The sequence below is a fragment of the Molothrus ater genome, chromosome 4 (assembly GCF_012460135.2).
Source record: "Molothrus ater isolate BHLD 08-10-18 breed brown headed cowbird chromosome 4, BPBGC_Mater_1.1, whole genome shotgun sequence".
In the NCBI taxonomy this organism is placed as follows: Eukaryota; Metazoa; Chordata; class Aves; order Passeriformes; family Icteridae; genus Molothrus; species Molothrus ater.
Window position 1 is genome coordinate 12,148,217 of NC_050481.2, and position 15,108 is coordinate 12,163,324.

General features: G+C 40.8%; 1 protein-coding gene across 6 annotated transcripts in view; it reads left to right on the plus strand.

Moving 5' to 3' along the window:
• The window catches only part of BMP2K (BMP2 inducible kinase), a 49,291-nt gene that overhangs the window by 13,219 nt on the left and 20,964 nt on the right, over positions 1–15,108 (plus strand). For all 6 annotated transcript variants that reach the window (XR_004980122.2, XR_004980123.2, XM_036382224.2 and 3 more), the window contains exons 2-10: positions 5,368–5,486; positions 5,828–5,933; positions 7,602–7,744; positions 8,032–8,153; positions 9,150–9,231; positions 9,856–9,988; positions 12,124–12,227; positions 13,667–13,746; positions 14,550–14,710. Coding sequence is in view for 4 of the 6 variants with exons in the window: in XM_036382224.2 (XP_036238117.1) it covers positions 5,368–5,486; positions 5,828–5,933; positions 7,602–7,744; positions 8,032–8,153; positions 9,150–9,231; positions 9,856–9,988; positions 12,124–12,227; positions 13,667–13,746; positions 14,550–14,710 (1,050 nt within the window). In the remaining 2 variants the exon portion in view is untranslated. The remainder of the gene's footprint in view (positions 1–5,367; positions 5,487–5,827; positions 5,934–7,601; positions 7,745–8,031; positions 8,154–9,149; positions 9,232–9,855; positions 9,989–12,123; positions 12,228–13,666; positions 13,747–14,549; positions 14,711–15,108) is intronic.

Consider the following 15,108-nt stretch of genomic DNA (forward strand, 5'->3'; position numbering starts at 1 on the left):
AAGGGAGCAGTGGTATGGCCCTTGGAATGCATTGTCTGCATGCTTAAAATAAAGTGGAGAAATGGAGTATTTTAGAAGTAGGGAGCTATTTCTGTTCTTGGTTTGGCAAATGCGGAGCTCTTGAGCTTGGGAGCAGTATCTGTCAAATCATCTTCAGGGTGGAGCTGTGTCTCAGAGCCTTGTGTTCATGACTGAGGCTCGTGGGGTAAGCTTCACTGAGAATATCCATGCCCATGTGCATGCTCACAAAATTTACAGATGTACATGTAGGGAAAGGTGGATGTGTGTCTATGATTGGTGTTTGTTAACACTGCCTTTATTGAGCTGCTTTCAGTCTCATCTTCTCATGCAGAGGTGCTTCAGGAAAGGGCAGACAGAACTGTTGCCTCCTTCTCTGGTGGAACTTGTGACAAAACCTGAACATTTCATCAGAAATTTCTCATAAGGCTTGAAAAAGGCATTTTAAGTTTCTGTTAAAGGTTACTCCCTCAACACTCACATGGTGTTTGGAATCTGATGACAAATTTGGATGTTGGAGTTCTGTGCGTTTTTAAAGGTTTTGCTGTCAAAAACAGATGGGAAGCTGCACAGCTTTAAGAATTAAATTAATATTTTCTATGCAGAACTCGGGTGTGTTTTGTGTATGCTTTTAGTCTGCCACTCCTGCAAGTGCCCGCAATGCACCATCTGTGCTGACTGACAGAAGGCAGTGCCTCTGGAGGGAAGGACTTGCCATCCTTGTGGGGAGGAGAGAGGTTCTGGGAATTGGTACAAGTGAACCTACCCCAGTGGGATGCCAGTGGCATACATACAGAGTTATGGATGTTGTGGCAGGACACCACCAGGGAAATGGAGCAGCAGCACGGAAGAGGGGGCTCTGTGATGCCAGAGCAGTTGTGGAAGGACTCTTGAGACCCTGAGTGCTGTTATGTGTTTTACACACCATAAAGGTGGGAATCAAAACTGAGCTGCAGGAAACAGCTCTTGGCATGGGTTTGCCTGCAACTCTGGCAGAAAGAAGCGGACTCCAAATTCCTGGTAAAATAGCACATGGTTATATTGTTTGATGCAGGTTGAAAAAGGGCCTTTTTCAGTCTTCCATACAAATGGGAGATATGAAGAGCTGTTTTTCTTGAGGTTGTCCTTTTTCTGTGTGGAGAAGGACTAGTTCTTTTTAGACTTTCTTCCTAATGTCCTTTGATTTTTGGATGCTGGTTTCTTTTGTGTTGGAGTACCACAGAAGCTATAGAGGTTAGAGTTGGGGGGGAAGGAAGGATGTTTGGGGTTATTTTTTGTGTGGTTTGGTGGGTTTTTTTTACATTTGGTGGGTTTTTGTTTTATTTTTGGTGGGAGTTTTTGTGGGTTTTTTTGTTTTGGTTTTGTGGGATATTTTTCTCTTGTGGAAGAAAGATGCTTAAAACATTTAATAAGGTCATGCTGTTCTCCGTCATTGCAGACTTGCAGTAAGGTTTTATTTATTTGTATTGCTGGGAGCCTGTTTCAAGCATTTGTGCTTGAACTGGTCTTATTCTGTATTTTGAGTGGATTCCTAGTCCTTAAAATGGTTCTTTCCAGTGTGTTGGGCTTGCAGCTCCAGTGCTTGGAAGGCTGTGCAGTCCTGGGGGGTGTGTCCCTTCTGGAGTGAGTTGGCTCTGGCTGCAGGTCCGCCGGATCTTGAAGATGTGTCTCTGGAACTAACAGGGAGCAAACATGCACAAGTGGCCCAGGCATCAAGTGATTATCCCAGTAAGTTAGCAGTGAAAGTGTTGTTGAGTGAAGAAATTTATTCAGGAGACAGATAAATGCACTGAAATAATCATTGGAGGGGGGAGTATCTGGAATGCCAAAGAGGCAGACCTGGTATTTTAAAGGAAATTAGCATATGGATGGGTAGCCTCTTCTTGCAAAATTGGGGAAGAAGAGGGTATGTGTGGGTAGATGGGTCACAGGGAGATAATGGCACTTGAACCTGTTTCTCTGGCTTTGTGGAGAGGGACACAAGGCTATCTCCTTGACCAAGGTCATGTGAGGCTGAGGGCCTGTCTTGGCAGTGGATTTCAAATTAGAAATAACCTATCCTTTTGGTTGTTGTTGGGCTTTGTTAACAACAGCTTTACACTCAACTTTATTAAGAACAGCTTTCCACAGAGACTGTAAAACCAGTGTGGAACTGTGCTGTGATGGAGGCAGTCAGGTTGGCCTTGGAACCCCTCTTAGGGCTCACAGCTCCAAGGCTTCGTGCCTCCAAAAACTGTCCTCCTGAACCCAGGATCATACTGAGTTGTTAAGGAAGTTCCTAAATACCTAACTGTCTGCATTGCATAGGCACATGAGAACAACTAAGATGTGTTGGTGTACACATCTATTTCTTCTTTAATTTCAGGTTTTGAAATGTACAGAAAAAACGTGTAAATACTGTAACTGAAAATACACTTTTGTATACTCATTAGCTTTATCAAAACTTATTTTTGAGGATTTACTTGTCTGAATAGAAATGGATGCTAAAAACTCAGTCACCTCTCCAAAACATCCAAGTTTTAATGGACTTGTAAGGAACCATTTACAGTGTAGTAGCTGCCATTCCTGCTTCAGCTTTTACAGATGTGATTAGTGATTGCTGTTTGTTACTCTAGAGGTAAAATCCTTCTGTGCCAGAAGTTCTCTACTGTTTGTCTGAGATTTGAATACATAGTCGAGGGTTTCACTACTTGGAGAAACAACATTTGGTGCTTTTGTATGTTTCAAAAAAATCTATGATGTAAAAAAGATGTTGTCTATATATATATACACATAATATGTGTAACAGTCTGAAAGATGGTAAAGTTGCTGGAAGATTTTTTTTCAGCCTTATTTTGTTCTACCTGAGTAAGCAAATAGGGTGCTTAGAATTCTGACAGCTCCACTGTTTCCTGGTTCAAGTTTCAGGAATGTAACATGATAAAGTGTAAATGGCATGTTGAGGCCTGTGAAATTACTCAAGGTTGACCTTAAATATACATAGGAAGAAACCAAACACATGTGGCTGATGTAGAATTTCATTAAAAACAAACAAACAAAATAACCCAGAAAAAAGCTCCAGTCATTGCTGGCTAGCTGCTAAGATGATCCCAAAAGTGCGTAGTTAAGGTCACACAAAGATAGTTCAAGTAAAGAAAGGTAAGAAAGATGTGTGAGCTTTTTAAAGAGTTTAGTTGTGCTAAGGATCTATTGGCTTATGTAACTATAGATTCTTTAGAAAGGCTTTTTACGAAGCATTCCAGGGAGAAGTGCAATGTGGCTGTCCTTGGGAGGATTTGAACTTCGAGTGACTTTGGAGGAAATCAGACTGAAAGAGATTAAGCTCCTTGTTGTGTTCAACACCAGAGAGCAGCTGAGCCCCACACTGCCCCGGTGGGAGGGGAGAGAGAACAGGAAGAAGAGCAGTGAGGAAACCTGTGAGCTGGGGGCAGGACAGGTCACCTAGCCTTGCTCAGGGTTGTGCCCCTTGACTCTTGCAGGAAAGGGTTTTTATAGCGGTGCTATTTACTGATGGTAGACCATTCAAGGTCAGGAATCTGCTTCTTGCCAAACCAGGACCAGGTCTGCTTTTTCAGTCCCTCGGGTTCAACTGCTGGTTGATATCGCCACCTGATGGCAAGAGCAGCCCTAGGCTCGGCGTTTAGGGTTTTGCTGCTTTCCACTGATGGTTTCTACCTAGGCCTGTCTGCTCCGGCTACGTCGGAACAGTTGTCAGGGAGACTTGAAATACAGAGCTCTCTTTTGTCCTCCTGCTAGGCAGAGAGAATTTCAAGGCTGTAAAACTGGCTTAAAAAGTCAAGAAGTGATTATTACCTTCTAATCATGAGTCTTTTGCTTTACCTGACTACTGCTTTATCTTTTTGGTCAGATATTGGTGCTTAAAAACCAGGTAGTTTTATTGTGAGGATAGTACAAAAACTCTTCTGCTAATGAAGATCTTGCACATCGCTCTGGCAGAGCTCCAGGCTGGAGCCCTCTAGGATCGTTTCAGTGCCAGCTGGAATTGAGTGTTAAGAACTTGAACTGTTAAGGGTGGCTGTCCTTGTGAATTTTTTAGGATGGCCCTGTGTGAACTAGGATGAGGCTGTTGAATTAAACTTGTGGTAATTCTGCTTTGAAAGCCTACCATCTCATTTAGCTAAATGAGAATTAAGTTAAAAAATAAATACTTAATCTTCAAGAGGAATTGTTTAATATAACTTAAGCTTCTTGAGTGGCAGTGATTATGTGCTTGTTTGCTCAAGCACATGAGACTTGCATCAAATGAGGTGCACTATACTTAAAGCAACATGACTTGCAGATGCTACTGAGTACTATGAAATGTGTGCATTTCAAGTGGCTGCCTGATTATTGGAGGAGTTACTTGTTTTAATTTACTTACTTGTGTCCTGGTGGGGTACCCAAGCTCCTGCCCTACTACAGAGTTCCTGTGGTGCTGGTTGGCTTTGGATCAGACAGCACTTCAGGAAAGCAGGGCTTGACGTGGGCTCTGCTGCGAGGTGGATTTCCTCTAAGTGTGGGAAAGCTGTGCATGTGAGCCTTGAGGTGATGCCAGTGTGCCTTCTTGAGCAGCAGGCAGGACTAACAGGAGGCAGCTAGAACAGCCTGCTGGGTTTCACTTTGGTGTCCTGAGCATTGGGAAGTACTTCCTGTGTAGGTTGTTTCACTTGTGTATTTCCTGCCTCTACCAGATTCTTCTCTACCAGTGAAGAGAGAAAAAACCCTTCTGGGGAATGGACTTGACTGTGTGAGTCCTAGTTCATGCCACTGTTGCATAAGAATGTTTCCAGTGGGAGTGGTTTTAAGAAAATGCTTAATTTCAGTGTGCACATTGAGTGTGGTTTAAATAAAAGCACTTCTCTAGGGCTGGCTGCTTGTGCTGTCTGGGGCTCCAGGGAGGCTGTTGAGGCTAGCCTGAAAAGTCACATCACTTCTTCAGTGCCCCTCAAGACTTTTGCTATATATTTTTATATATTAGAATGTGGGTTTAGGGAATTAATGTACCTTGACTTGATTCAGGTTTTTGAATGACTCTAAGTACTGCAGGGTTGATGTCTCAATACATAGTTGTTCTGTGCTTTATGAATTCATTTGAATGTGAAAGTGCTTTTCTAATGCTTTCATGTAATGTTGTAAGACAGTAGTAAGACTTGAATGGTTTTGGTTTTGTCATGACTATTTGATTTAAAAGAAATGGGTTGAGGTAACAAATATTTAACTTCTGAAGTGTTTGTTACTAGTCATTCAATGACCGATATAGTCTTTGTTGCTCATTCTTAGGATGTAGTGATGTTGAGTAGAGGTGTACAAGAAGCTCAAGCAGCTGCTTTTTTCACTTATGTTCTCCAGGTGGCTTCTCCACAGTGTTCCTGGTGCGCACGCCCAGCGGGACGCGCTGCGCACTGAAGAGGATGTGTGTGAATAATGTGCCAGACCTCAACATCTGCAAGAGGGAAATCACCATCATGGTAAGAAGGCCATTGTTTGGAACTGGAGAAAGTGTCAGTTTGTAGTGTACACCCAGCAAATGCCTCTCCGGTGTTACTAGGCACCTTTTGCTTTTGATGCTGTGCTCCTGATTTTCCACCAGTACTTACAGAAACTAATGCTGGCTTTAGGGTTGGTGCATGATTTATTTCTCAAGGGATTGAGTATGTATTTGATTCCTCACATGAAATGTGTATACTGACTGTTTGGTCAGTATGTCTGGTTCCCAAGCAAAAGGACTTTCTTCCAGTGCTGTAGTGGCAACTGAAAATTGCTCTTTGTTTTCTCAGTACTGAAGTGTAATATCCATTTTCTTTTTCAGAAAGAGTTATCTGGGCACAAGAACATAGTGAGTTATTTGGATTGTGCTGTAAACTCACTAAGTGATAATGTGTGGGAGGTGCTCATCCTCATGGAGTACTGTCGAGGTAAGAGTCCTCGCCTAGGTATACAGAGGATAAAGTTTGTACTATCACCTGTGATTTTGATTAAAACTATTCCCTTGATATAGGAGGTTAACACGTATGTTTCTCAGCTGGAATCCAGGTAGTTTCACTCTTCTGCTGGCATTGCTACCTAGGCACTGTCTAAATTAAATCTTTGCAAAGCTTTGTAATTAGATATGGTTACAAACAGGGAAATTAATTCTCTATGTATGAAGTGCAGTTGGGCTGTTCTGCTGGTGGTGCTAAGCAACGGGTGTCTGGAATGTAACTCAACAGGAAGGATTAGCAAATTTTCACTACTTTGCTCCCTCTGCTATTTTTGTTCTAGATGACAACATTGAAGAAGCTTCACCTGACAGGTGATTTCCTACAAATAGACGTAGTGAAGTTCAGGTTGATAGTGCTGTCCAAAAAGATGTTAGCCACGTGTTCCTGCTTGACAATGTAACTTTGTTTGAAACAAACCTAAGTCAGGGACTGTCTGTTTTGTGGTTTTGTTCCCCTCAGTTCACATATGTAGGGTATAAACTTGCCAATGAGTTTAACTTGTGAAGTTTGTCTAAAATCTAAGGAGACTGGGTGCTGGCCTCCTAGTACGAGATGGTGGTTAACCCAAGTAATTGGTGATACTCTGCAACAAGTGCTGCAGCACAAAGTAAATACTCCTGGAAAGAAGCCTCCCATGGTCTGTACTGCTTCACCAATACTTTGAGCTGAGGTGTATGTGGGTTATATTTGCAGTATAAGTAGTGAGCCTTACAGTTTGTGCAATCTGTACCATAAGGAGCCAAAGACCATGTAGATTAATGTAGATTTTGGGGAATGGGTTAAGGAGAACTTGAAAACTAATGGCCACATTTTTGGCCCTTTACCCTGCTTGTATGGATGAACTTCTGTACCATTCTGGGAGCTCAGTTCTGACTCATTATTGGTAGTACTGTTTCCCTAAATGGCCCTGGTAAATAACCCTGTGGATGTCAGCTGTGATACAACTTGACAATGGTAGGCTTCCTGTGTTGTATGCATCCTTGTTTGACAGAATGCCCACCAAGGGCCTGCTGTGTCTCTGCAAGAATCCTTCTTCATCTCTGTGTGCAGTGAGCATTGTGGTAGGAAGAGCTTAGTGATGTCTGGTACAATGACTGCAAGGAGCAGGGAAGTATTGATTGCCAGTCTTAAAAGAAACCCTATGGAAAGGGAAAAGGAGGTGGTCGTCCTTGGAGGATGAGTTCAGGACTTTGTTTCCCTCCTTCCCTGCTTCCCCTTTCTTCCTCCTTTGTCTCCCAGAAAGACAGAGAGGGTGTTCAGAGAATGAATTCATGAATTCACTTAACAGCGTTTGGGTTGTGGATCCTAATGCAAGAGAAAGTTTTGAGGTGACATATTGTTGTGATGGGCTCTTTTTTTGGGTTTGCAGCAGTTGGTTTCAAACACATTTCAGCCTCAGGAACTGGATTGTTTTCATTTGAGCCAATAATTTTTCTCTTTAGGGTAATACAGGAGTGTGCGTTGGGAAACAAGGTTTATTTTGTTCAAATACAGTAACTGAGGAAAACTTTCTTGCATCATATTTGTGGACTTAATGCATATAACTCTTTACTTCTGTACCTGATAGGAATTACTTGAAAGAGATTTCTCCTGTTTCTTTAGCTGGGCAAGTTGTGAACCAGATGAACCAGCGTCTGCAGACAGGCTTCACGGAGCCAGAAGTAATGAGGATATTTTGTGACACCTGTGAAGCTGTTGCCCGGTTGCATCAGTGCAAAACACCTGTAGTTCACCGGGATCTCAAGGTATGACCTTCACTGTAAGAAAATCTAGGCTAAAATCAGGGATCTGCTTGAAGAGGGTTGAGGATATGGGAGAGATTTCTGTAAGACAGGTTTCTAGTTGGGAGCTTGTTGTTGCTGAAGCTATAAACAGACATTAACTATAGGACATCATCTATTGCTAAAACAAAGTTTAGCAGTTGATTTTTGGCAAAACTTCCTGTTTGTGTGTGAGAACATGGAGTAATGCTTAACCTGGAAGTTCATGCTTTTATGTTAACCTACCTGTTGTGTGTTGGTTTTCTTTGAAGGTGGAGAATCTGTTGTTAAATGATAATGGGAACTATGTTCTCTGTGACTTTGGCAGTGCCACTAACAAATACCTGAACCCTCAAAAAGATGGTGTTAATATGGTTGAAGAAGAAATTAAAAAGTAAGTTCACTTTTAGGTGATCTGTCATAAGCAATGACTGTGCTGCCAGGAAACTCCATGTATTATAGTGTGGTGTGCATGTATGACTAATGAATTGAAATTAATAGCTGATCTGGAATTAATTTTGGCATAAATACAGTAAAGGACTGCAAGTATTTGATAAGATTTCCTCCATTTATTCACAGGTTGTTTTTCAAAACTGTGATTCTTAAGAATAAAGCTGTTGGCAAAAAGCATGCTATTGTGAAAGTAAATTGTTCAAAAATATAGGTCTGGCTCCTGGCCATTTTAGGAGTTGGATATTTTTCATTTGTGCTTTTTTAATACTGCTAAGCAAATACTTGCTAAGATACCAAGAACTGATGTAAAGAAGTACTGCAATGCATTTATGCTGAGTCTCATTTGCAGAGTATGGTCCATGTCCAGTCTCCTGAGACTGATCATAAAAATATTTCAACTTTTCTTAGACACACTCGTTGAAAACATGTATTGTTTTGATTTTGCTCTTCTGGCCTAACTGCTGCAGAGGGGTAAATACAGGCTGCTTGTTTTCAAGTCATGAAGTGATAGAGGCTTTTTCCATCTCTGAAGTATTTGAACTACCAGCTGGGTTGTTTTGGGGTGTTTTTTAAAGTGTTCTGAAGTCTGCATTCTGCATATCCCATCAGTGTGGGATAGGGAGAGCCCTTGTAGGACTCAGCAGTCGTTCCCCTCAGGCTGTGTATTCACAGTTACTCTGGCAAAAGTCTGCTTTGGGGCAATAACACTAAAAGCCAACTTAACCTGACTTAATGCTTATTTTTGTGTATGATAGTTCATACTGCTGCTCCAGATATTTGTGATGCTGCAATGCACTAATGATGTGCATCATGCAAGGCAATTCCAAGCACATGTCTGAAACTTGTGTGGTTGGTGTGTGCATGGTGGATCAGGAAAACACCCTCTCACTTGTGATGCTAGATTTTTAGCTATGTCCTCTCTATTTTATGTTTCTAGGTACACTACACTATCATACAGAGCTCCTGAGATGATCAATCTATATGGAGGAAAACCCATTACTACCAAGGCAGATATCTGGGTAAGCAAAAAATTGGATAGTATGATCTATGGGACTGGTAAAGGAAGGGGGAATTAAAACCAGCATTGACTGACTGAAAAACTAATTATTGGAAAATTAAACATGTTGGGCAGCTATAGAACACAGAACAGTAGAAGTGTCTTGGGTAGTTAGATTTTTGTAAATAAAATAAATCCCATGTGTTTTGGTTTTTTTTTTTTTATTTAAAGGAAGGGGGATGTGATTTAGAGCATCTCTTCTTATGCTGGCTCTGGTTTCTCCTTGATAGCCCCCAGTGATTTCTTATGGAAACCTGTTGCCAGCATGATCAAGAAAGGTATTTTTAGTAGTTGATGAACAGACAAGGACTAAGACAGGAAATTTAGTGCAAAGAGTCATGATAAGACGCTGAGAATGCAGCGCTTGGTGTACTCTGGTTTGTACTGGGTGTGCTACAGGAATCAGAGCAAGAGCAAGTGTTAGAGCAGCTTTGACCCATCAGCTCATCACATCAGCTGTCTTCCAAAGTGCAGCTCCCACACAGCATGTGAACATCTCTGTGGCCAGGGGGCAGCATTGTTAGTGCTGCCCTGTGGTAGCAAGGGCTTTTCTCATCCCCTGACAGGGTCTGTGTTTCTTTTACAGGCACTGGGCTGCTTGCTGTATAAGCTGTGCTTCTTTTCCCTTCCCTTTGGAGAAAGTCAGGTGGCCATTTGCGATGGGAGCTTCACCATCCCAGACAGCTCGCGGTACTCGCACAACATGCACTGCTTGATCAGTAAGTACACAGGCACTGCAGCAGCCCCTCCAGCTCACCAAGCCAGCAAAGCACAGCTCTGAGCTGCTGCTCAGCAGCTCTGCTGTCAAACCCTGCCACCTCCAGCTGTGCCTCTCAACTCCCCAAGAGCCCTTGAAGCTCAAGGGAACGCTTTGGTTTCTCTGGGACTCAGGGATGATGTTTTTTTTTTCTTTAGGTGTTGATAAATCCCAGAGGAATAGGGGGAATGACAAGACTGCTTCTCTTTATTGTTTAGCTCTGTTGATTAATATTTTTTACCCTTAAGTGTGTGTTTTCTGTCCAAGTTGTGCAGTTGTGCTTAGATAAGTTTGAAGTGCTGCTTTAGCATAGCAACATCAGTGTGCTGAGATTAATTGCACTGGGGACAATTTTAATAGTAGTTGCATGGTTTATACTGGAACAAAAATCTGTGATGTTTTGTGCAACCCCAAGTGTCAGACTTGAGCTCTGGCAACAGTTTGGAAGCACTAAGTGTGTTAAGGAAAATTTTGGACATGAAGCAGTTCTGAGGTTTGTGATTTATCCGTTACCCAGACACAGATGTGGGAACTAATATTTAGAGTAATCATCAGTATTGTCCTTGTTTTCAGCTTAGAGTGGGCTCCCTTGAAAGAGTGAGATGGACAGCGTATGAAAAATTCACAAGGTTTGAATAGGAGCTCTTATAACTCTAAGCTATGGATGTGTTGTTGACCACATAGCTTATGCTTTTATGTAATAAGCAATACCAAATCCCAACTACTTTTTTTGAGTGCACATTCATAATTGAGAAACAGCAGTAATGATAGTAAGCACTTGCCTTCTGCCAGTACTGACAAAATGAGATGAGTTTTCAAAGGACTTAAGTAGTTTTCTCTGTCACTGTGTTACTTTTTTTTGAAGAAAAGTATGGGTTTTAATCCTTTCTCCTAGGTATGAATGCAGATTTTTTTAGTTCAATGAATGGCTGTGCCAAGATGAGCAGTACTGACATGGAATATATCTGGGTGAGGCAGAATATCCTTATGTAAACTTCCCTTCTTTCCATTTGGAGAGGAAGTCATAAAAAGCTGCACTTGGTCATAAAAGGTATTTCAGGGACTGTGGCTTCATCTGAGCTCTTTAACAAGGCAGTGACGGGGGAGGAAGAAGCTGAAGATGCCCCACCCTATGAGTTTAACATTTCACGATCAAGTGGCAGGAGTCACTTCAGTGAGTGTTCTGATTCCATGTCATGGTGCTGCAGCTGAGTGCTGGAATCTCTTATTTTGTAAAATCTCTTAAAAATTAAACTTGCACTGAACTATACAGGACATGAAATAATAACTTTGTGTAAAATTCTAGGATCTGTCTGATACTGTTTTTCAACCTATGGAGGATTTTTGTAAAATGACATGGTAGGTTGGCTGTTCTACTGAGCATTTGTGCAAGTGTACTTCTCTTTGCTCATCAAAAGTCAGCAGTTTAATTTTCATACTGTTCATTTACTTCATAGCAGAATATATTTTTAGAGGCCTAAGTTTTTTAGAAAGTGTATTTGACTGTTTATTTATGTTCTCTGGTTATCTAAGCAAGATTGCTGGATTATATATACTGTGTTATATTTGATTTCTTGGAAAAACAACAGACCTTTTGATTTGGGAAGCAAGTGTTTAACAGGGAACATAAGGAATTTTGTCAGGGAAAGGTCCTTTTATTCATGAAACTGTATTTTTTTATATGCAGAGTTGTTCATAGTCAATGAAACCTACAGAGAAAAGACTGATGTAGTAAGATGTGTCAGTCTTGTTTTAGCTACATTGAATTTTGTGTTAATCCTGGAAAATGTTAGTGCAGTGAGTTGGTGTTGTGCTGTTTCTCTCTGCAGTTACTAATTCCTACTTCACTTAAATTCCCTTTTGCACAGCTGTGTCAGCTTATCGAGCAGCATGCATGTTCTGCAATTGTTTTTTGACCCTATAAACTATTTGACTTGACAAAAAATATTAAAACAAGTCTCCCACACCCAAGATAACAGTGCAAATGACTCTTGGTGGTAAGCTGATTTGGTGCAACTGCTGAATTTTTTCCTTGCTGGTAGCTGTCTCAACAACTTTTTGTGATCTAGCAGCGATAAGTCTTATCAATTTTTGCAGGATATATGCTTGAACCAGATCAAGAGAAGAGACCTGATATCTTTCAAGTATCTTACTTTGCCTTTAAAATTGCCAAAAAGGAGTGTCCAGTGTCTAATATAAATGTAAGTACTCTTGACTTTCCTTGTATTTTCAGTGCTTTATGTAGGTAATATTGAGAAGTCAGTGAGACGAGCTGAAAGATCACATCAGTTCTTGTCATATGCCTGGTTCCTGAATGTAACACAGAGCAGAGAACATGTCAAGCTCATGTTGTGTACACACAGTATGAGTAAATAAAATATAAATTAAAACATCTCTGTAAATAAAATATGTTCTTAATTGTGAGGGCATAGCTCTGTGGGCTATATTGATACCATTCCAATACCTGGCCTAGGATTTTAGCCATTAGTAATCTCTTAACACAATCAATATGAAATAGACAGATATTAACCTTGTTGACAGTAGAAGGCTGAATGCTGTAAGTGGAGTGTCAAGAGCCATGTAGTTTGCTCTTGGATAAACCCTTTGCTTAGGCATCCTTAGCAATTGTGGTAGTCCATTGGAAGGACTCCAGGGAGCTGGAAAGCAAACAGAGCAGTACTTGAGTCAGCCTGCCTTCTTAGCCTTGCTTTCTGTGGGGGTCTGAGCTTGGTTTCCAATATCACTTGTTCACAGATATAATTATGTCTGTACTACAATGGAATTTGGGGACTTTAGCTAATGTTGAATATTATAAAGTGTCTCTCAAGGCAAGCATCAGGAAAAATCCATCTCAGAATTGAGTTTGCAACAAATACTGGTTGTAGCAATTTCTGTCTTCAGAAGCAGACCAATGAATTTTCTGAGATCCCTTTGAATTTCTTTTTTTCCTTTATTGTTGTAGAAGGATGTCCTCAGTAAATTCAAGCATTGCCTTTTGGCCACACAGATTAAAATAAACCAGGAAGTCTTGAAATACTTGATAATTAACTGTCTCTGTTTGTGACCAGATTTAGATTTGCATTTGTTATGTGCACTTGTCATGAGAGAGGATTGGTGGCCTCCTTTGCCCCAAACTGTTATATTTCTCACAAAACAGTCTAGGTGATGCAGGATTAATTGAGGAATGTGTTTCATCTGGGGGTAAGGTAAAAGCCCATCAAAGCTTTGGTGCTGCATGGTTTTCTGGAATTTGTGTTGTGGTGGAAGAGCAGAGTGTGCTAAAAACAGTTTCCTCCAAAGATTGGTCTTTGCTTTAGAGCTTGACGCTGAAGTGAGTGTCTGTGCAGTCACACAAAGTGTTTGGAGACCGTGTTGTACCTTATGGTTGATAGCTGGCAGTGTACCTGAAGTGAAGCAGCTGACAAAAGTCAGACCAGTCAGGTGCTGCTTTACTCCTGCCACACACTGAGAGGATGTAGAGATACTGATAAGGTAAACCCTTTTCAGGTACAACTCTGAGTTCTGCATGAGGCCTTGGCATGTGGAGGTCTCTAATCCAAGTATTCCTCTTCAATATGTAACCAATTTTTTTCTTTCAGGATTTTGGTTTTTTAATTTATTCAAATTTGTTTTTCCCAAGAATTCTCCTGTCCCCTCAAGTCTTCCTGAACCCATGACAGCTAGTGAGGCAGCTGCTAGAAAAAGCCAAATAAAAGCAAGGTGAGCAGGGGATGTGACTTTTCTTTCTCCTAATGTTGTTAAGCTATGTGTTTGTTTAAAATCTTTTTTCATATGCTTGTGAAGAAATGAGGTGTTTTCTCAGTAGAAGTCATTAGATAAACTGTGTTTCTAAGAGCTTCAAGTCTGTTTGGATTCCACTCCTTTGCTTTATTCATTATATTGAGAATCCATGGAGGGGGATTGATATTTGGAAAGTAAATAGGTTTTGTTAATTGTTTTTGAGAAATTGAAATTTTTATGGAAAAAGGTTCACTTTTTTTGTCCTTGTTAATAAAAACAAACCCAAGCCCATTGGAATTCCTCTGCATGCTTCTGATTTCTGCTATGATCTAGTGTGTATGCACATAAGGCTGATGCTGGGTAAATCCTTTACCCTTTCTTTCCTTGTTAATGGAAGGTATTTAGATTTGAATCTGCCAGCATGTGTGACTCAGATATTTCTACATTCAGTTATAATTATCAGCTTCATTTGCAAAAAAAGAGGAACAAAAACCTAAGAAATTCGTAGCAGTAGAAATAATTGGATCCAACACATAATGCTTTCCTTTCTCTTATTTCTTGTACATATGAACAGTAGTCCTGTTTCTAATTGTAGTGTTGTGGACTCAAGCACAGGACTGGAGTTTTAGGGAATGAATTTTAAGGTACTTACATGCAGTGCTGAAGTAGAGTAGCACATTATTGAGACATAACTCAGCTGTTAAGAGATGTACTGTGTCAAATTTGAAGTAAAATATTTGTCTTTTCATCAAGTATCTTACATGGGAAAATTGTCCCTTCAGAATAACAGATGCTGTTGGACCAACAGAAACCTCAATTGCACCACGACAAAGACCAAAGGCCAACTCGAGCACTGCCCCTTCCAGTGTGCTGGCGATCCAGAGCTCAGCAACTCCTGTCAAAGTACAAGTTCCTGGGGAATTTGCTAATCGTGGGCAAAAAGGTAACTTCAAGTCTGAGGATGGACCAAAATAAGGAAGCAACTCTGCCTCTCTTCTTCTGCTTGCTCTACTAGAGATAACATTTACAACTCAGTTTTATTGGTCATATTTTTTTACATACCAAAAACCAAATTTTCATTTCTGAAAGATTCTGACTGTGTGAGTTGTAAATTTGAGGTGCCGCAAAAACTAAATTCAGACTGAGAAGTGCAAGTGTTTTTCCCTTGTGCTTTACACTGGTTTTTCATTGAACTCACCCACTGTAGACAAAGGTTCACGCTTGTTTTGACTTGTGAATAATTCACAAAAAGTACATGGCCCTTCTGTATCAAACTGGGTTTTTTATAGCAGGAAGCATATTCTCCTGTGCCTCAAGAAGTCATGAGATAGCACCAATAGG